This window comes from Monodon monoceros, unplaced genomic scaffold (genome assembly GCF_005190385.1).
Source record: "Monodon monoceros isolate NGI ecotype Baffin Bay Population unplaced genomic scaffold, NGI_Narwhal_1 Super_Scaffold_21, whole genome shotgun sequence".
NCBI lineage: Eukaryota > Metazoa > Chordata > Mammalia > Artiodactyla > Monodontidae > Monodon > Monodon monoceros.
The window spans coordinates 140,008,090-140,031,166 of record NW_021703778.1 but is presented as its reverse complement, the minus strand read 5'-3'; the positions used below and the strand labels follow the sequence as shown (position 1 = coordinate 140,031,166).

General features: G+C 35.1%; 1 protein-coding gene across 2 annotated transcripts in view; it reads right to left on the bottom strand.

Moving 5' to 3' along the window:
- MPP5 (membrane palmitoylated protein 5) overlaps positions 1-23,077 on the bottom strand; it is a 103,360-nt gene that overhangs the window by 13,767 nt on the left and 66,516 nt on the right. For both annotated transcript variants that reach the window (XM_029238348.1, XM_029238350.1), the window contains exons 7-14: positions 22,038-22,199; positions 19,913-19,990; positions 10,177-10,360; positions 7,232-7,303; positions 6,806-6,877; positions 4,354-4,521; positions 3,114-3,316; positions 1,261-1,371 (exon numbers count right to left, since the gene is read on the bottom strand). In XM_029238348.1, coding sequence (XP_029094181.1) covers positions 1,261-1,371; positions 3,114-3,316; positions 4,354-4,521; positions 6,806-6,877; positions 7,232-7,303; positions 10,177-10,360; positions 19,913-19,990; positions 22,038-22,199 — 1,050 coding nt within the window. The remainder of the gene's footprint in view (positions 1-1,260; positions 1,372-3,113; positions 3,317-4,353; positions 4,522-6,805; positions 6,878-7,231; positions 7,304-10,176; positions 10,361-19,912; positions 19,991-22,037; positions 22,200-23,077) is intronic.

Sequence of the window (23,077 nt, the reverse complement as noted above, 5' to 3'; positions counted from 1 at the left end):
ACTCATTTGGGAAGGAACAACTTGGCCCACTTTCCTACGATGAAATTAGTTTTTGAAAATGAAAATGACAGCCTGAACTACATTCCCCAAATTAAAGAGTTGAAGACTCAATTCCAAAAAACGTTCTCTGACTTTTCCAACTTTATGAGAATGAACTAATCTTGTTTAGTTCCCCTTTCTCAATTAGTATTAATAATGTGAATAAAGAGCTACAAATGGAAGTTACTGAATTGCAGGTCAGCACTATACTGAAAGCCAAATATGATAAGGTCGGAATCCCAGAATTCTACAGATATCTTGGGAGGTTACCCTAAATATAAAAACCATTATGCAAAGATTCTGTCCATGTTTGGAAGTGCTTATGTTTGTGAGCAGCTATTTTCTGCTATGAAACTAAAGAAAACTAAGTGTTGCTCAAAGTTAAAGGATTCAAAGATGAATTCTCTGCTGCATGCTGCAACACAAGATTCGCAGCCTCATGCTGACTGATACCTTGGGGCATAGGAAAGGACGGCCAGATTTTGAATTTCAAATCTGAGGAGTAAATACATTATGGAACTTTGAATAATTATTTATATTTCCAAATTATATTTTTTCAATGCCAAATTTAAAGTACAATCTCTGGCATCATAGGTCTGTACCTTATAACATATAAAATAAAATTTGACTATATTCTGGCAAAAAAAAAATAACTAAAAACATTTTTCCATTTCAGATCATACGAAAAGATCAAAGGCAGAAGACAAACAGAACATAAAATTTCAATGAGAAAAAAGAAGAGAAAAGCAAGAGGACTCAAGTTTGGCTCCTTGCATATGTGGACTACCTGCAGATAAAAGTGGGTAATCCCTAAGAATCTGCTGAGAATATTTGGTGTGGGGGGAGGGTGTTACCTAATCCTTGTTAGAAAAAAACATAGATCTGTGTGAAGAAGTGTAAGGAAGTTTTAAGAAATGCCAAAGGTGTATGTATTACTGTATGTATATATGGTAGGAATACATAAAACTGTATGTATTACTACCATACATTTGGGGTGATAATAGGGAATGTATGCGGAACAACAAGAGAAGCCCCCTGCTTTGGAGAGCTGCTGAAGTCCAACCAGAGGCAACTGTGGCAGTTTTGGGGAAAGTGATATGGCAGAAAGAATAATCCGTTTGAAAGCCTAAGCTGATGTAGTTTTTAAGCACTGTGACATATTAAGCCATGACTGTTTCATGTTACTTTCAATGGAATAGTATGACAGTATAATAACTTTACCTTTGGATTCTTGCCCTCTTTGGCCAATAATGCCCGAAGTCTTTCTTGTGAAGGGGGTGCAATGAAGATAATATATGGTTTCAAGTCTGAGTTCCGGAGAGTCTTCAATGACTGTAAAGAAAAGATAGATCTTAACCATTCAATATAAGAATATATTGTGTACCTATAACACACACAGAATATTGGCTTACTCTTTATATGTAATGAAATAAAATTAATGAAGAATTACAACTATGTGATGATAAAATACCCTGCTAATAAGATCACACACAGATTAAAATAACCGTATTAAAAATCCGTTTTGAAGGAATTACAAATGAGCAGTCACCTTACCATGTGCCAGGGTCTAAATGCAAAAAGAACCAGAGAAAAACTTCACATACACATACAAAAGAAAATTCTGGAAAAGCACATCCAAGAAGAAAAAGCATACTGTCTGAATTAAGAGACTGTGGTTTTCACCTTGCCTTTGCATGAATGTGTGTCCCTAAATTGAAGCACTCTACAAAAATGGGGATTATTAGGGACATGTCCTTTTCTATCTTAAAAACAGTAATTAAGACAATATGCTTAACTACTCTAAGCTCTTTGGTAAATCTGTTAGCCAAAATAATATAAAGAATTCTGAAGGAATTTAGTAAAAACATCAATCCTTCTCTTAAGTCTGATATTTATAATTGAAACAGCAGAGACTAATAAGCTCTTTTGTTCACTAAAAAATAAAGAAAACCTAATTACTATTTCAGGAAAGCCATTTTGGAATCAATTCTCTCTCTCTTCTTTTTTTAAATAAATTTATTTATCTTTGGCTGCGTTGGGTCTTTGTTGCTGTGCGCGGGCTTTCTCTAGTTGTGGTGAGCGGGGTGCACTACTCCTCGTTGTGGCGTGTGGGCTTCTCATTGCGGTGGCTTTTCTTGTTGCGGAGCACGGGCTCTAGGCACATGGGCTTCAGTAGTTGTGGCACACGGGCTCAGCAGTTGTGGTTCATAGGCTCTAGAGCGCAGGCTCGGTAGTTGTGGTGCACGGGCTTAGTTGCTCCGCGGCATGTGGGATCTTCCCAAACCAGGGCTTGAACCCGTGTCCCCTGCACTGGCAGGCGGATTCTTAACCCCTGAGCCACCAGGGAAGTCCCTCAATTCTCTTTCATATACATCTCTTTAATTACCACTGCCTATGTCTCGTGAGTTGACATACACAGTAGGTTCCACCACATTAAGGAAAGTTTTACGCTAAAGCTGTACAATGTAGAAAAAGAAAAAAAATTCACAACAAACACAATCTTAAAAATCCCAAATTTCTAAAATTATTTTATTTTTAATGGAAATCTGAAAAGAAACTGTTAGTAATTTTTGAAGGTTTTCTTTTGTATGACAGATAATAGAACAGTGGACATTTCGTTAGATACAACCCAGCACTCATAATGATACTTACTAATATTTGAACTATGTCATTTAAAACCATAAAAATGACCTCTAATTATTCTAATTTTTCTCATATAAGAATCAGGAAAGGGAAATTCTTTTATAACCTTTAAAATACCAAAGTATTTTATAACCTTTTATAACCTTTAAAATACTAAAGTATATACACATTTACCAGCACTACAGCTACTGTATTTTAAGTTTCAGAAAACATGTACATGTGTATATATGTAAGTATGGAATATATGTATTTTCCCCTCAGAGGAAACTGAAAGAGATTTAGCAACCTAAATTCGTAGGGAATCGGTGTGAAAAAACTGTATGAGAACTTAATTAGGTCCTGTGGTTCTTGGACCAAAATACAGTTCCCACTAAAAATTACTCTGTGAAAAATGTCCTCAAGTTCAACACCCTAAACCAAAATAGTTTTACCTGTGTACGAAGACTTAAAAGACATATTTTGCCCGAGTTGATCACTTGCCGTACAGAATCTATGCTGGTTCCATACAAATTTTTCTCAAATTCACCATGCTCAATGAACTTTCCAGCTGCTACGTCTGCCTCAAATGCCTGCCGTGAAACAAAGTGGTAATCTCTACCGGCTACTTCATGGTCTCGCCGACTCCGAGTTGTATCTAGGCAAACAAAATGAGGTAAAAATAATGGACGTGGATCAGAGTAAGGATGAGGGATAATTCTGTTAGTCAGAAAAAATGTTTATTTTGTAATACAAATTTAAAAATAATGAATTAAGGAAATGTTAGACCCCCATGTGTTTAATTTAACATTGACTGGTTTTATTTCTAGATTGAGAAATGAACAAAACTGTGTTTTTACTATCTTAATAACCATTACCTTTAATATGTTTTATGCTTACACTCCAAATTACTTCATCTTGCATTTCATTTAAAATACTATCACTCTGGGGACCTCCCTGGTGGCACAGTGGTTAAGAATCTGCTTGCCAATCCAGGGGACACGGATTTGAGCCCTGGTCTGGGAAGATCCCACATGCCATGGAGCAACTAAACTCATGCGCCACAACCTACTGAGCCTGCACTCTAGAGCCCACAAGCCACAACTACTGAGCCCGCGTGCCACAACTACTGAAGCCCACGTGCCTAGAGCCCTTGCTCTGCAACAAGAGAAGCCACCGCAATGAGAAGCCCACGCACTGCAACAAAGAGTAGCCCCTACTTGCTGCAACTAGAGAAAGCCCACACGCAGCAACGAAGACCCAACGCAGCCAAAAATAAATATAAATAAATAAATTTTAAAAGTAAAATAAAATACTATCACTCAGTTTTTCCATAAGATTAGGTACTATACAATCTTTAAACAGAACTTCTGTATTCAGAAATTAGGTCTAAATTTCTATCTTCTGCATCAGTTAAAAAAAACAGGAGCTGATTCCATACTGAGCAGGGCATTGTGAGAGGCCCAAATTGAAATTCATTTAGAACGTAATTAGTACCATACTCTTAGAGAAAATGTATATTTATCAAGAGTGACTATCTTTAATAGCAAATTCTCAAAAGATTTGGTTAAAACAAAGTTCCTCTTTCTTGGACAACACTCTTTTGATGAAATGGGTGAAAAACTTCCCTACACAGTTAGGTTCTAAGGTGGTAAGCTGAAAAGCACAGGAAAATGGGAATGCATCCAAACTTACGAGGAACTGCAGATGCAAAGCGGTCTTTCTCTTTGTTCATGAGCCTCTGACGCAATTCATTCTGGCCACAGTTCTGTGGACCAATCAAAATGATAGGTCTTTTCCTATTTGCTGGCTGATGATAAAGTGACATTTCCTCATAAGTTAAGATCTCTTCATTGTCATAATCTTTGAAAAAGAAAAAGTTAAGCCCTTCAGACAGAATTATTGCCATGTAATAAATATATACTCATAGATCTTTCAAAAAGTTGAGAAAAAGCACAAGTTATTATCATTAAAAATGCTTAACTTTTGGGATCAAGACAGTAATATGGAAAATCATGAGTATTTTCCCATGTCATTATATCCTTGCCAGGATTACGAAAATAAATCAAATAATATATTAATCCTTCTAGAAATGTTTATTGCTTCTTGTTTCATACTGTGTTTGAATGTTTAATACAATATAACTATACTGATTCATATCAAATAGCTAGTTTGCAGCCAATACTTTGACAGAGGGTGAGGCACCAAGGCATAAACTAATGAGAATAATATCTGTCATTTTTGTAAAATGGGGATACTAATACTTTAATTAGAGGGTTGGTTTAAGGAGAAGACAATGTATATGCTGCAAACAATACCTGGCATAGACAAACATTTACAAATAGTGCTGCAACTAGTGTTATCAGAGAAAGCTGGAATACTTTTCTGTGATCATATAACTTGAAAACACAGCATATCTATGCTATCCAACTTTCTACACTTATGTTTACTTTATCCTGGAATACTAATACTAACCTGAGATCATGATTCAAGAAGAGGTATAAATTATAACAGGTGGGGTAACATTCCTAAAGCCCATAATCCAAATGAAATCAGAGCTGTCAAGTGGTAAGAACAAAGGCATACAACTAGTGACCTGCTATCTTCTCAATCATATTACTTCACCTAACTGGGTAAGAGCATCAGATGTGTAGTCAGACCGTCAGCTATAAGTTCCATGGGGGCAGGGGACCATCTTAATCTTGTCAGTGCTTAGCACAGAGCACAGAGCAGGAACTCAAACTCTAGTTGTTTAAACTCCAACTCAACCATGTATTAGCTGTAAGAACTTAAGCAGGCCACTTTCACATCTGAACTTGAATTCATTAATCTGTAGTCTCAAGGAATTTATTGTGAGAACTAAATGGATGAAGGTTACTGCCCCTGGCATAGAAGTTATTATAAATGATAGTTATTAATAAAAATGTTAATTATGATAACAGCACCATGAACAGAAATGTAATTCCTTCCCTTCTCAAAACGCTTTTCCCTCTGAAAAATCTAAGTTCCTTCTTCTAACATGTACAGACTGTGGAAGCATTTTGACTCACAGATGTAGATATATCATACTATAACAGCTATTAGAGCTGAACCAGTTAATTTTAGTGTATTTCAAAAGATAAACAGATATTAATCACTTACCCAAGTATAGAGGAAAAGATTAAAATTCCAATAAATCTTCTTAGCTACATAATCTATCAATTAGCATTAAGGATGTTTATTTTGGGAAAAAAAATTTATTATAGTAGATGGAATCTCAGGTTTAGTTTTGTATCAAATTTTCCAATAATCTATAACATTTTATTTTCACTAGTTCAATTTATGCCACTTAAGAAATTTTCAAGGTATTGAGAGAATAAAAATAAGCCTTATAAATTGTGTAAGAAGTTAAAGACTCCCTTTGCTTTATTATTTGGCTTGTTTCTAATGTGAATTAAAGAAGGGGTAGCAAATTCTAAAGCCCATAAGGACCAACCAAGAAGGTAATGAAAGCACTAAATCAGGCTGGGTTTATAAAACATTGGATGTGGCGGAGACTGCTGAACTAAGTAGGTGCCCAGTATAAAGGCAAAAGCATATCATTCAGGTCCAGCAGACCAGTGTCATGTGGGAATATGAGCCCACTGTTATTAGAGCTTTTGATTTTAAGAGAAGCTACAACTTAAAAATTTTTTAATCTTAACAATAAATTAAAATAGAACAGAAAACTCTCCTGTGTGCCTGACTCAGTCAGCAGGCTCTATGCAATGGCTTGCCTTGGTGACATGAGTTACTATAGACAAAATGTTCATTTTTTACTTAAAATACAACTATATTGTTAGAATTTGTTAGAAACATGTATTAATTTTGCAAATAAGGAGTTTAAGTAGGAAAAAATTTATGAGGAAACTATCAATATAACACTGTACATGGTAAATTGTACTATAATTTTTATACCAGTTTTTCTCAGAATTTAAAACTGTGCATTCCTCATAGGATTCCAAAAGAAAATAATTTCTGCTAAATGGCTTTATTAAGCACACATGTTACATTAAGAGGCCAAGACCAGAAATAAAATTCCCTGAAAATATCAATTTAATTTCTTTCAAGTGTTAGATATGGACCTCTTTGGGATATAAATACAACTATATCTGAGAGTGGAACTTACCATCATTTTTATTGGCATTATATAAAACCTTTTTCCTCTTCTTTTTATTCTTCTTTGCACACCATAGTTTTCCTGTTGAGAATAAAAAACGTAAGTGTAAATGTGGTATTTGTTTCCTTGAATAAAGCTACATATTTCAAATAGAAGAACTCAAATAGTTTTAAATTTATAGACACATGTTACATTGTTCATAGAAGAACTATTTTTCAGAGAAGTAGTTATAATTTTCCATTAATCTCACATCACAGATAGATAATCTTTAATACTTAAATCCTCTCCTTCCTTTACAGTCCTAAGGTAATCAGTTTTGCTTCTTACATCACTCTTGCCATGAATACATCTTTCTTGACAGTTATGATATGTAAATCTAAACCTGATTCCAGATGAAGACCCAAGAAACCTCAATGTCAAATATAAGCGTCCAACCTGATTTTTCTGGCTCCTTATCTTCTTCTATGGTTTGCTTCATGGCTTCCCTTTGCTGCTGAAAGCTTTTCCCTAATAAGCAGAAAGGAAAGAGAGTAAAATAGTTAAGTCAAAAGTATAGAAGTATTTTTTTTTAAATCAAGGGACACCACCAGAAGTAACTCTTCATTTATATTCCCTTCTAAATCCTCCTGCCACCACATCAGAGTATGTCAACTATGATTATACGCTCCAAACAGTTAAAGTATTAAGTCTCCACCTTGCTCTCAATCAATCCTAGAACATGTATTACTGGACTATATATCATCTATTAAAAAAGATAAATAACAAACCAGTGCTAGAAAACTTAATAGTTCAATTTTTACAAAGTTTTCATTTAGCATCTACTATGTGGAAAGCACTGTGCTGGATGTTACAATGGTTCTGATCATTTGAATTACTGCAAATCAAGCAAATTAATTCTAGGAGTTAACTTTCCAAAATAATATGTAAACAGTCACCAGTTTTTGATTCCAAGACAGCATTCAACATATTCCCTTGCATTTATCATTTTCAATCCCTCTTTTTCTTTGTATGTATGTATATGCTTTAAAGATTTTTCATTTCTACCTTAAGCTACCCATGATACAAATAAATGAAAAACCTATTACATTTTTCCTCTCAGGATTAAGATTTTAATATAGGAGGCTTTCAAGGTTTCTGATTTTCATGTTCTTTTCAGACATCTACCTTAGAATCAAATATATTTTTTTCCTGAAGGATAAAAGTGGCTTTAGTTAGAAAATTCTGAATTAGAGTTCTACTTTTATATTTAATTTTTATATTTAATTCTTTCCATTTCAGGCCAGAGATTCTTAAAAATCAATAAGCAAATTCCATCTATGATGTTGGGATAATCTGTTGAACTTAGTGCATTTTATAAGAGCACAAGCAAAAACAGTATTGAGTTTGATATACATAAAAAGCATTAAAAGAAATCAGGTTATCTCCAGAAGCTGTACAGATTGTGTTTCTAGATAAAACAAGTAGCTATAACTATAGGGAAATTTTTAAGAGCACTAAATTTTTTAAAAAAGTATTTGACTTCAACAGATTTAGAAGAAAAAGAACAAAATAATTTAAATAATTTACATATTAAAATGTTTTAAAACATTACAGTAATGTACTGCTATGGCACATTTTTATAGTACACACATATGTAGACTGTTTTTGAAATGGAAGCAGACATTAGTGGGAGATGGACATTATAACCTCTTAGAAATCCTTCTGACAGAAAACCGTCAAACTCAAACTAACGTGGGTCCATTTATTTGTCCTATAAAAAGACTTACAAATGGTATCATTAAAACTTCCTTGATTTATCTATATATTTTCAGAAACTCAATGTAATCAATCAGTCAATAGATATTAGTTCTAAGTATTTATGGGCTAAAGCTGACATGGTGAAAGATATCAAATTGATATCTGGCACAAGCACTACGAACCATAATGGCTGCCCAGTACCCCAGGATTCTAGAGGAATGTTCCTGTAACCGTTACTGTGAAGAATCAAGGGTATAGTACCATCCTCTGAACTTAATATACGAAGCCCATTCCTCCTTCCTTGATATACGGGTCAGTGTACACAGAATCCCCGGCTTTGGGGTTTTAAAGCAGATGATTTGTGGCTGTGACTTCATTATACACATAATGTATTACTTGTAGTCACTGTAAGCCAAATTCTATAGCCAGATCTGTTATGCTCAAAATCTTAAGGTTTAATAGGAGGTATAATCCCGAAAAAATGTTATAGGCAAAAGTCAAGGCTTGGAAGAGTTTAAAAAAAAAAAAAACAGCCGTAGAAGGTCTAATTCAGAAGCATCAGTTCTGGCAGAATTATTTTTAAAAACCACCTATTTATTAATTTAGCAGATACTGCCCTAAATTTAAAAGAATAAGTAAGATGTAGTCAGTGGCCTAGAAGTTTACAAACTGAGAATATCCAGTACAAAGTACTGTAACAGACAATTCCATGTAAGTATTATAAAGTAGGGCACACAAAAAAAGAAAAAAAAAACCTATTGTTTTACATTAATGTATAATTAAAGTATTAATGGATATGCTTTAAAGTCAAATATGGAAGAGAAGCTTATCTCAGTGCCTTATACAGTGCTGATATAACAGTATTTTTTGAGTGAATAAGCCGATGAATTATCACTTTATTCCCATTTCATCATTCTGTAAGTATTCCTTTGCCTTCACTAGTATCTTATACTTTCCTTGGTTCTGTTTCCCTCATTCCACCATACCCACATCCTGGGAACTGCAGGAACAATTTGTAGGAAAAATTACATCTATACACTTCATTCCATTAAGCATCATCTTCACTCTTCAGAAGAAATATGTTCCCTTAATAATCTTTATGTCCAATGTGAGCTAAAGTTTTATTTTAGTATAGTCTAAATTAGAGAGTCTTCTTCAATGAAAAGTTGGGGGCATCCTATTTCCACCCTAAGATATCTTAGGAGAGATAAATTCAGTAGTCTTACTCTCCTGATTCCTTATAAAGTGATGCATCTTCACAAATTCCTCTTTAGATATCAAGTTTGATGCTCCAGTTGATGATAATCTCCTGTTATAGTATAAGTTTTGTTGCCTTGATGCTTTTGTTGTTCAATACAAGTTTTGTTGCCTTGAAAACAGGGTAGTCTCAATGTACCTACAGTGAATGTAGTACAACATGGGATTGGCTGACGAGATTATATCGTAATTCCATTCTAAAGCCCAACAAATTGGTTAATTTATATTCAAGATACTTATGTTACAGATACAACATAAAAATCAACGACGTGAAAAAGTATTTACATCATTTTTTAAAAGGCATGAAAAAGTGAGTTTCTCTCTTTGAAGATTTGTATTTTAAATGTTTTTTTAAACTTTGTACTTTCTACTATACTGTCTCTTACCTGGAACAAGCCCAGCTAGAGGCTGATTATCTTCATCCCCTTCCCTGTAGGCCTGCCACCAATTTGGATCTTCTTGACTGATTACATGAAGTATATCCCCTTTTTGAAAAGACAGACCTAACTCTCGACATGGAACATAAGGGTCATCTGAGGGGTCATAGTCAAAATGAGCCTTTACATGGATCTAAAAGATAAAAAGGGTAAAAGTAAGAACAACAATAATGAAATGGCAACACAAAATCTTCAGCATAAATATAATTAAAATGTTACATTTTTCATTAGTGCAAAGATATTATGAATTGAAAGAAGGGAGGTTAGTTTAGTAACTGTATTTTGGGAGCAGAATTTTCCCAGACTCATCTGTTTTCTTCAGTTAAGACAGTCCTGTTGATTGCAAACATGTACAAGAGTATGCAAAACACTGCACTGTTAGCTGCTAACAAGCTGAGGTGCTAAGGGGCCTCAAAGGTTTGATAGAAGCAGAAGGAATGTAATAGAGACTCCTTCCCCTTCCATTCCTGACCTGTGAAAACAATGACTCTGCAGTAAGGTATGTAATTTCTAAACCACTACTACCAGGAAAGGTAGACTGTAAACCTCACCACATCTGTCATCTAAGCAGGTGAGTGTCAGTTTCCCTGGTGCCACCATCCAGGGAAACTGTTCTTGACCACACTGTCAGTGCGACTGTGCCTTAATCTCTTTCAGAGTTTCTTCTAAAGGGATATGTTTAGGGTTCATAAATAATGACACCCTAAACTGCTAAAATTATCTAAATCAAGTGTATAATCATTCCTATCGTGTTCTATACATAGGCTTTATTACTAGTGGTATAAGTTAAAATTTTTGTTAACTGTGTTTTTGCATATCTAAAACCTGTTAACGCTCTTAGCACTAAAGGTAAGAATTCACATGAACCTTACTGAAAGCTAAGTTATTTCCGATGCTATTTTCTTCAATATATTCTATAAGATAAAGAAAGTATTCTTACTTCTTAGGAGGTATAAAGGAATTAATATTCTCTTTAACTCCCCTATCTGTACTTTTTATCCAAGCTGGTCAAATGGCATGTAGCATTTTCCAAAATCTGGAAGAAGCCCATTTTCATCTAACAAAATCCTACACCTATTTTCAATGAGTTTTTCTGCCCCACATAGGTTATATTTCAGGTTTGGGCTCAGTGAGCCAGGCACCTGATTGACAGCCTAAGAATTTTATAATTCTGAGTTCTTTTCTATCCAACTGTTGTTTGACTTTCCTTAAGCCTTTTACCCTAACCATGACTGAGGCCACCAATCATAAAAATAATACTGGTCTGCTTCAAAAACTATTTTATGAGAAAACACTATCTTTTTTCAGCTCCTGAAACACTTAAAAAATTGACTATTCTCAATCAATAATGAGAATATATGAAATCTGATAAAATACTTTTAAAGCGCTATATATATAATACATATCCCTCCATTATAATAACCAAGAATCCTCATGAAAGCAACAGCCTCTTTCAGAAATTTTGAAGGTATCTTTAGATAAAGAATACTGTATTTTTTAATTTCAGAAAAATATTTTACTGCTATAAATATGAAATGAGGAAATCTAAGTCTCAATATACAAACAGCAACACTGAAGTAAAGCAAGTGATTCAGTTAAAAATACAGAACTTAAATGCTAGTCTGCTTTTTGGGGGGTAGCTTTTCATTGATGTACTACATAAATTCAAATAGTACACAAAATCCTAAATGTATAGCTCAATTAATTTTCATAAACAAAACAAACCTGTGTAACCAGCACCCAAATCAAGAACCAGAATATCACCAGCACCTCAGAAGCCCCGCCTCACGTTCCTTTCAGTCACTAGCCATGCTATGTCCTCCAAGGATAAACATCATCCTGATTTCTAGAATAGATTAGTTTTGTCCTCCAACGGTAAACATCACCCTGATTTCTAGCATAGATTAATTTCCCTGTATTTTACTTCATATAAATGGAATCACATAGTACACACTCTTGGATTAAATATGTTTAAGATACCTCACTCAATTTAACAGTGTTCTGCTGCATTACAACTGGAGTGTGCCCGAAACAGCCTTATTCTTGATATGAAAAACAGACTTTTTAATAAAATCTTGAAAACTTTGTCAGTTAAAACCAAAAATGAATTTTAGAGAGTTATACAGGGTAGTAGTGAGTCAAAACAGTTGAGAGACTGGGTAAAAAGACTATACATACAATTCTGTAACCCTGGCATGAGGTCTCTAATCTATAGGATGATTAAAAAAAAAAATCTCTGCTTGAGTACCATCCCTGTTAATCAATAATGCTTCTACATCTGTTTAAATTGTTGCTTTGTAGTCAAACAATCTTAGCAATCTGAACATGAAATTATAGGCATCATTTATGGTGGTGGAGAGATCATTTTATTATCAGGCTTTTCAAAGATGCATGAAATCAGACTACTTGTCAGCCTGATGGATGATTTTATCAAATCACTTTCTGAAATCGATACCCAGCATGTTGTTTTCAAACTGTTTTTCTCAGAACACCTGCTAGGATGTTTATTAAAATACTGACTTCTTATGCCACGTCTCAAACTTTCAGACTCTGTATTTTAATTATGTTCCTTGGATAATTGTTACATACATGCTGTTTAAGATGTACCCTAAAATCTCAGGGAACTACTACCCTGAGGGAAACTAAATAGACCAGTGAGGACGCTGTATCTAAGTCTATGACCTTTGCCAGAGGCCAAACAAAATCACCCAGAGATGCTTTTCTCCCTACTCTGCTTAGGTCTTACCTCTTCACTATTCAGATTTAGTTGGTTTGGAATGAGGCCCCTCTTTGTGCAGGCTGGGAAGAGGAGTAAAATTGAGAGCAAAGTTTATTTCATATCAGGGAAATTAACCATATGACTGAGTAAAAGTCTGAGTATTGACTTGACATGTACTATGTGACTTCTATCTATATATAGGCATACCTTGTTTTATTGTGTTTCACTTTACTGCATTTTGCAGATACAGTGTGACTCACTTTATTGCAGTGGTCTGGAATCTAACCTGCAATATCTCTGAAGTATGCCTGTATTCCACTGCAATTCTTATCAGCTCTAGAAGTTATCTTCAGCAATCTTTCCTCTTCAGCTCTGTAAGTGGCTAACTTATTTCCTTTCCCATACAAAAGAAAACAGAGTCCTTTTCAAATGAAGGAGAGATGCCGACCCCTATAGGAAAGCTCCAGGGTTTAACAATGCTGTAGTATCACTACAATGTATCTGACCAAAACAATGTCTGATTTCTAATCCAAACAAAACCATCTGTTTAAATTTTAAATTACAGGGCTGTTTAGACACAACTATCTTCCAGTCCAACATTTTTCTCCTTGCCCCTTTTTTTTAAGCACATTTGAAATCCTAATGATGGGAGCACAGTAAAGGAATAATAATTCATTAATTTATTTACATCTTTCCTAAGGGATTCAATGCTCAAAAATAATTTTTCCTTGTAATTTTTATTTCTGTATTTCTTATTATACTAGACTTATCTCTAACTTTTAAAATTACTTATAGAAGAGAAAATAGTGAAAGTGTGTCTTCTTTTGTCTTTGGCCTAAACTTTACCATAAGGCAGATTATAAAACTAAGGGCAGCATCAAGAAAAGCCTTTGAGTGTCAAGCAACAGTTTTCAAATTCCTTCTCCTCATCCTGAGATTCCTCCTCTCCGATGCCCATTCAAGAAGGCATATCTTTATTATTTGTTCTCTTCCATTTTTAACAGGAGAAATTTGGGATATCTGTGGGGCATCCAGTTAATGGTTAGTAGTAGTAGGCTGACAAAAATATGAACCTTAGGGTAACAGCAAACTTAATAGAGCAACTGCCCTAACCTGAAAAGGGATGTCCATCTAATACACTGTACACTGAAATTTTCAATATTTTTTCATCTTCTGATAAAATATTTATAAAAATTTTATTGCATTATAAAATTGCAGATCTTCTTCCAAATGAGAAAAAATTAAGATGAAAATTATATTATACATTTTATACCTCTAAGAGAAAAGTAAGTATACTGGATGGCAGTGGTTCTCAACCTTTCCTTTCAACCCAGTTATCTTCATAGGCTACGAACAATTCTTAACCTATCATCTTTTAAAATCTGTAGAAGTTTTTGCAAACACATAAAGTACATATAAACAGACTGTTCCCCTGACCTGATTTCCCCACAATAAATACAACTATGGCCCAGATCTCTCCTTAGAATTCCAAAATGATATATTCTATTCTATGCATTCGATATCTCTACCTGAATGCCTCTCAGGTATCTCAAATCTATAAAATAAACCTTTGGATTTTTCTCCCCAAACCAGTTTTTCCTCCACATTTCCTGTTAGTAAGCACCACCACTATCCACCCAGTTGTTCGAGCATCCTTGCTTCTTCCCTATCCTTTACTCTCCACATTCATTACAAGGTCCTGTCATTTCTACTTCAGAACATATAGCCTGATTCATATTCTCCACTGCCACTGCTATCATCGAAATTTGTAAGTCAACATCATACTTTATAATGGCTTCGGCAACAGTTTCCTAAATCTCCTTGCTTCCATTATTGGCTCTACTAATCCAATTTCCACCCAGCAGCCAGATGTGTTTTGTTTTTAAATACAAATCACACCATGTTACTGTATTTGAAATGCAAACTCCCTGCCACGGCCAAGAAGACTTACTTGACCTGGCCCTATCTACCTCTCAAGCCTCATCTCTTAGAATTCCCTCCTCACCGTTCTACTCTCCTACTTGCTCCATTCCTACAGGCTTTCCAAACACAAAGTTCTTTAGAAATTATACCTGGAAGCCCTTCTGGTAATTAACAGGCCTGGCTTCATCTCATTCTATAGGTCTCAGCTTCATGTTGTCTCCTCCAGGAGGCCTTTCCTGCCAACCTTATATAATCAATCCCACCTCCTTTTATTCTCAGTGTTCAAATTCTATTGATTTCCATCTTATCACTTACTGCAAACTATAATTAATGTCATGTTCATTATTATAAAGCTAGCACTTATTAGCACAGTGTCCTAGTACACAAAAGGGATCAAGTAGATAATCACTGTGAGGAAAAAAACTATTTGGGGCCCATAATATTTCAATTATTAATACCACTGGCCTAGTGGCTAATTCTATGGTTTGTATCCCTGAACTGTGATTTTAGTATCCTCCTAAGTCTTTAAATTCCCCTAAAACTACATCTTTCTCCCATACTCCCAGCCCAGACCCCCAAAATCAAGAGACTTCAGTCATGCTCCCAGCATTATTAGAGTTATCAAGTCTCCTACAGATAGAAGAGATCCTACCTCAATTTCAAATACTGAAGTCTCATAATATGCTTTTATTATACTCAAAATCCAGACTCACTATCATATCATATAGCTACTAACAGGTTAATTCATCCACAGTTACAATTTTCTATCACGGTATTGTAATTATTTTCTTTGGACTGATAATAAACAGTAATACAGAAACCTTCTAACATTTAGTAGCTTTGTGGGACAGTACCTGTTATATTACACAGCAGTTAAGAGCAAAAGTTCTGGAATAGGCATGGGTTCTAGTCCTGGCTCAGTCACTCACCAATAGTGGGCTTGGGCAATTAACTTGACCTTTCTAATTCTAGTTGCAATGCTTGTTAAATGGGAGTAATAAAGATAGCTATACTTAAAAGGGATACTATAAGGACTAAATGAGATAACACATGTAAAACAATTAGTATTGTGCCTGGCACAAAGTAAGTAATCATAATAATAGCTAACACTTATTGGACAATCAATAATCTCTGAATTTTCTAGTGCATATTCCATCACTAATAACTAGTGTGATCCCCTACATTTCAATTTACTCCTGTTTATATTTGGGCATCGGACTAGACGAAAAAAGTGCCTTTGGCTCAAATATTCTATTTCCTCCCTTCAATATTATTTCAATTATATTGTGAAATAATCTAAAGTTGTACACAACTTTTCTTTTAGTCAATGCGGGGAGAAGGTAACTGCAGTTTAAACAATGTATATGTTTCCTCAGACAAATGTGCCAGTAACCTAGGAAGCTAAACTACAAAGGTGTCAAGACTTTTGTCCACTGCAACCAATGGAGCAGCCCCTGGCTGCTATGTGTGATACAAAAGAAACTTACCAAATAAGGGAGTACTTCTCCTGACACAGCTTAGTCTTGCCATTTGTAATGTTATAATTCAGCAAGTGATTACGATGGAGTTTCAGATAACACCTATTTTGTTATCTTAAATGCATATTTCTTTCTAACATCACAAAACATACATCAGAATGATAACCTTTTGTTGCTCTTACTAGATACCGACCTGTACCATAATTACGCTTAGTAAGTTGGTTCTAATTAAACTCTATTATGAAAAAAGATATACGCACCCCAGTGTTCATAGCAGCACTACTTACAATAGCCAAGAAATGGAAGTAACCTAAATGTCCATCAACAGATGAGTGGATAAAGATGTGGAACATATACAATGGAATACTACTCAGCCATAAAAAAGAATGAAATAATGCCATTTGCAGCAACATGAATGGACCTAGAGATTATCATACTAAGTGAAGTCAGAAAGAGAAAGACAAGTGCCATATGGTGTCACTTATATGTGAAATCTAAAATATGATACAAATGAACTTATTTACAAAACAGAAACAGACCCACAGAGGTAGAAAACAAACTTACGGCTACCAAAACAGAAAGGGGGTGGGAGAGAGATAAATTAGGAGTTTGGGATTAGCAGATACAAACTACTATATATAAAACAGTTAAACAACAAGGTCCTACTGAATAGCACAGGGAACGATAATATCCTGTAATAAGCCATAATGAAAAACAATATGAAAAAGAACAGATAGATATCTGAATCACTTTGCTGTACACCAGAAACTAACATAACATTGTAAATCAACTATACTTCAATTTTAAAAAATGGTTATTTCTTAAAATCACTAATCCCATATAAAATTATTCTGCATATGCCAAATAAAATTATGATATACTATCACTGTTTTCCTTGCGGAAATCTTCCATGCGAGCATTAATAACAGTAGTTCATTTCAAACCTGTTTAAGTTTGATAAAAACTTTACAAGAGATATTGCAATTGAGAGTTCTTCTCAATGAAAGGAGGAAATGAAGGGAAAAAAAATATTGCACACCATTTCTATTTTGAAAACACCTCTACCCGTCAAATGCTGTATTCTAAAAGGGATAAGCCTAGCATCTTTTCTTTTCCTTTCTCTCCCTTTCTTGTTAAAGTCATATAAGTAAGCAAATATTCCAACCTTCTTCTGTTGTGTCTCCTCACACTGCATAGCCACTTTTGAAGTTCAGGGCTTGCTCATGGGAGAGATATGTGGGAAAGGATAGTGTACTGAGAATAAGGCTGTTGAAACTCAAAGACAAACTATTTCCTCATTTCTCTTCCTACAAAGAACTTTAAACAGAAGGAAGGTTGCAAATGCAACACTGACTTCAATATGTTCCAATAAAGGGAAAAGATGGAACGACAGCCAAAATATAAAGCATAACTGTGATGAAATATTAAGAAAAAAATGAAACTGCGTTCCCTTTCAAATTGTTATGCTTGTACAAAAATTAAGAATAGTAACAGATGCAATACATCAGGCTACCATGTTAATCCAGCACACTGAAGTCTATGACTTTTTAACAGCTTTATTGAGATATAATTCATATGCTATACAAGTCACCCATGTATACACTTGGGTGGTTTTTAGTAAATTTAGAGTCGTGCAACCACAAACAATTTTAGAACATTTTTATCAAAGCCCTACTGATTGGGAATCACTCTTATTCCCTCCTAAATCCCCACCCTTTCACCTAAGTAACTACTAATTTACTTTCTGTCTCTATGGACTTACCCATTCTGGACATTTTATATAAATGAACCCAATACACAGCCTTTTGCGAATGGCTTCTTTCACTTAGCATAACTTTTTCAAGGTTCATCCACGTTGTAGCAATATATCAGTACTTTATTCCTTTTAACTGCCAAATAATATCCCATTCTTATGGCTATACCATATTTTGTTTTCCATTCATCAGCTGGCAAACATCCGAGTTGTTTCTACCTTCTGGCTACTATGAAAAATGCTGTTTTGAACATTCATGTACAAGTTTTTGAAAAGAGGTATGTCTTCAGTTCTCTTAGGATCTATACCTAGGAGTGGAATTGCTGGATCATATGGTAATGAAGTCTGTTTTTTACTATAGCTAGAGTATTTAAGAGTTGTGCATACTTTGTAAAAAGCACTTTTTCCCACTACACTAAGCATATTTAAGTTAAATAAGCCCACCTATACTGACAGAAAAAGACAAAGCTGAACATTGTAAGTCATAAAAATTCTGAAAAAGAAGTATTTTCTATTTTTTTACTTTTCAGAGTTCACTAACTCTGAAATATTAATATGTCATATTTATTTAAATAAAATCTACTGAATTTACCTGTTTTTACTTGAGTGCAAGAAATATTTAGAGTGACATTTCTGATGCTCAAATGATAAACATCACTGTGCATGCTTTTGTTTGAGGTTTTCAATTCCTTGGTATTAATGAGCTGAAAACTTATATCCACACAAAAACCTCCACAGGGGTGTTTGTTCATAGCTACCAAAACTTGGAGGCAACCAAAATGTCCTTCAGTAGGTGTGTGGGTAAACTGTTGTATATCCAGACAATGGAATATTATTCAGTGCTAAGAAGAAAGGAGCTATCAAGGTATGAAAAGACATGGAGGACTTAAATGCTTACCACTAGAGAAAAAAAGCCAATTTGAAAAGACTACATACTGTAAGATTCCAACTATAGGACATTCTGGAAAAGGTAAACCATCGCAGTCAAGACAGTGTGGTTGCCATGGGTTGGGGGGAGGAAGTGATGAATAAGCAGAGCATAGAGGATTTTTAGGGCAGTGAAACTATTCTGTACGTTACGATGGTAGATATACGAAATTATACATTTGTCAAAACTCATAGGATGTACAACACCGAAATTGAATCCTAAAGTAAACTGTGTACTTTGGGTAATAATGAAACCATCAATTCACCAATGTAACAGATACACTACTCTGGTGTAGAATGTTGATAGCAGGGGAGGTTGCACATGTGTGAGAGTGGGAATTATGTGTGAACTCTACTTTCTGCTCAATTTTGCTGTGAACCTAAAACTACTTTTTTTTTTTTTTCTGGCTGCATTGGGTCTTTGTTGCTGCATGCAGCCTTTCTCTAGTTGTGGCAAGTGGGGGCTATTCTTTGTCGTAGTGCGCGGGTTTCTCATTATGGTGGCTTCTCTTCTTGCGGAGCACGGGCTCTAGGCGTGTGGGCTTCAGTAGTTGCAGCACACAGGCTCAGCAGCTGCAGCACGTGGGCCCTAGAGTGTGTAAGCTTCAGTAGTTGTGGTGCGCAGGCTCAGAAGTTGTGGCTCGCGGGCTCTAGAGTTCAGGCTCAGTAGTTGTGGCGCACGGGCTTAGTTGCTCCGTGGCATGTGGGATCTTCCCAGACCAGGGATTGAACCCGTGTCCCCTGCATTGGCAGGCAGATTCTCAACCACTGTACCACCAGGGAAGTCCCCTAAAAATCCTCTTAAAAAATAAAGTTTGTTAATTAAGAAAAAAGTAAACAGTAGCCATCAGAAAATAAATAATGAACATTAAAAAAGTCACTTACTACTGTTTCCTTAGCAGGAGGAGGCTTGATCTGTTGACTGGGAATCAGAACAAATGTCAAAGTACCATGCATATCAGACTGTAACAGAAAAAGTACATTATTTTAAAAAGCTGTATTTATGAAAATCATTCCATGATCTTATGATCAATAGTCCCTAAACTGGACTATTCTGGAACTCCAAGGAGACTTAAAAATAAAAAATTGGAAAAGATGAATCCCATTTTATCAGGAAGCACAAATTATGCCTTTCGTGGACTCCATCATAGAGCTACCTAGGAATATGACATTCTGCAATTTTGGTCCTCTCGTCCACTGGGAAAAGCCACTTAGCCCATAAGTCTTGGGTTTTTATCTTCCATTAAGTTTAAGTTTGGAAGATTCCACAGTGAAGGACTGGAAGACACTGCAGCACTTCAGGGTCATCTACTCTGACATACATCGATTTTAATACAGTAGAATTTGAAATAGTAATTTTACTAGGATTAGAAAAGCGATACAAGTACACAAATATTCTTACTTCCCAGATGCTTTGTCTCTGTCATTCATTCTATTTTATAACTGTATAGTCTTACTACTAGGTTCTCAATTATTTTCCAGTACAGTCGGCCCTCCGTATTCATGGGTTCCATATCTGTGAATTCAACCAACCGCGGATGGAAAAAAATTCCAGAAAGTTCCAAAATGCAAAACTTGATTTTGCCACCTGCAAACAGCTATTTACTTAGCATTTACATTGTATTATTATAAATAATCTAGAGATTATTTAAAGTATACTGGAGGATGTATGTAGCTTATATGCAAAAACTATGCCATTTTATGTAAGGGACTTGAGCACCCATGGATTTTGGTATCCATGGGGGCCCTGGAACCAATCCCCCATGGATACCAAGGGACAACTGTATACCACTGCCCACCTTGCTCAGCTACCTCCAGCCTAGACAGTAATCACACTTATGGTCCTGAGATAGCAGGGAGCAGTACTCAATCTAGAGACAGCAGCCAGTAAAACAAGGGCTAAGAACAATGACCACTGGCACTTTGTGCTATCAAAGCAATGAATGGCACTGGGTGACAATAAGGATGTGAGGATGTTTTCTAGATTCTTCAGTAGACGTCAGCAGATAGGAGAGATTTTAATGTAACAACTGATATTAAGTAAATAAGAATATAAATCTGATTGATGGGTATATATGAAGTGATCATAAATCACCCTCAGAAGTTGGCTCTAAATGGCCTCCTGATTATACCACCACTGTCTAGCAGGACTTTCTATGATGACGGAATTCTGATCAGTGGACTGGAATTGCAGAATGCCATATTCCTATATCTACACCTTCATATGATAGCCATTAGTAACATACGCTTCTTGAGCATCTGAAATGCAGCTAGTAAGAATGAGGAACTGAATTTTAAATGTTACTTAAATAGAAATAACTAGCACATGTAGCTAATGGTTATTATATTCAACAATGTAGATCTATACCACTGCTATTATCTAATATTGCTAAGGAAACAACAATCAATTGTAGGTAATAAAAAACCAAAATAAGGGCTTCCCTGGTGGCGCAGTGGTTGGGAGTCTGCCTGCCAATGCAGGGGACATGGGTTTGTGCCCCGGTCCGGGAAGATCCCACATGCCGCGGAGCGGCTGGGCCCGTGAGCCATGGCCACTGAGCCTGCGCGTCCGGAGCCTGTGCTCCGCAACGGGAGAGGCCACAACAGTGAGAGGCCCACGTACCGCAAAAAAAAAAAAAAAAAAAAAAAGAACATAAAATCATGAGGGTGTGAACTTTGTTTTGTTACTGTTTCCCTAGCAGCTAGCACACAGTAGGCATTTAATACATGTATTTTTGAATGAGTTATTATTAGTGATTTCAGAGGCGAACAAAATATACCTGGTAGTAATAAAGAAAAAAAAATCAGCAGCACCTCCACCCCCACAAGAATAAAATTCTACTAATAAATATTGTGGAAACAATTATACCATGGGAAAATTGTGCTAGAAATTGTATAGAGATCTTAACAGTTATTTTTAAAATGCTTTTTAAATATTTTATTCTGAAGTCCAATAACAAAGGAGGCTTTTGAGAGTCTATCAATTATTCTTCTACTCGGGGCAACTTACCAACAAGTCAAAAACCTCATTGACATCTTTCCCCCGAATTTCAATGCCATTGATCTCCAGAACTTCATCCCCTTCATGTAACAGACCACTTTTTTCTGCAGCACCTCCTTTTACTATCCGACTAATGATGACAGAATCCATTTCATTACGAACTGTAGCACCCTTAAAAAAATTCAATAGCCAATACTGAAATAAAAATGCAATTTTTGGGTTCAACATGTACTCATTTTTTAATTTTTATTTTTGTATTCAACAATTCTAGCCTTCAGTTATCTTGAGAAAAAAATGTATTTACACAGCTAGAATAATCATGGCAATTAGGTTTGAAAGCTGATCATTTCCCCCACATTTTGTGCTTCAGAAGCATTCCATTCGTTAAAATTCTAAAATCAGGCTTTTGAAGCATACAACAGCATAAAAATGCACTTGTTCAAGAACAATGTGAAAGCCTATAATCAAATTTGTTCTCTATATGCTGGATGCTATTCAAATGGTTATACTATATTTAGGTATAATTAGTGAACATGACTTGTAACTAAAAGTCTTTTTAAATTCAAAATATCATTAAGAGATGAATACTAATCTGGTTAATTATCAAAATATTAAATATGATAGCTGCATCCAATTCACATTAAAATGTATTAAACATCAATATTTATTATACAAATTGGAAGTGCAACTGCAATATATACACTCAAAAACTGGAAATATGAAATACAGAATAAAGCTTGAAATTAGATAGTTTGTAACACTTTTCTCCTGAACTTTTATTTTAAAATTTTGTCATAACATTCCCAATTTCTTTCTTTCTGGTTGGGAAAACCTAGTTACATAAAATTCCCTTTAATAAAATACAGTCCCTATTTCATATACCACACTGTGCAAGACAATTTGAGAACTTAGGATTCAAAAATATTTCTCTGAAAATAAAGAAAATTAAGTCAATGATAGCAGACTAACAGAAAAACGTTCTACATACAAAAACTACAAAATATTAACATTAAACAATGCATACTTCTAAGTATATGTGAAGTATGTAA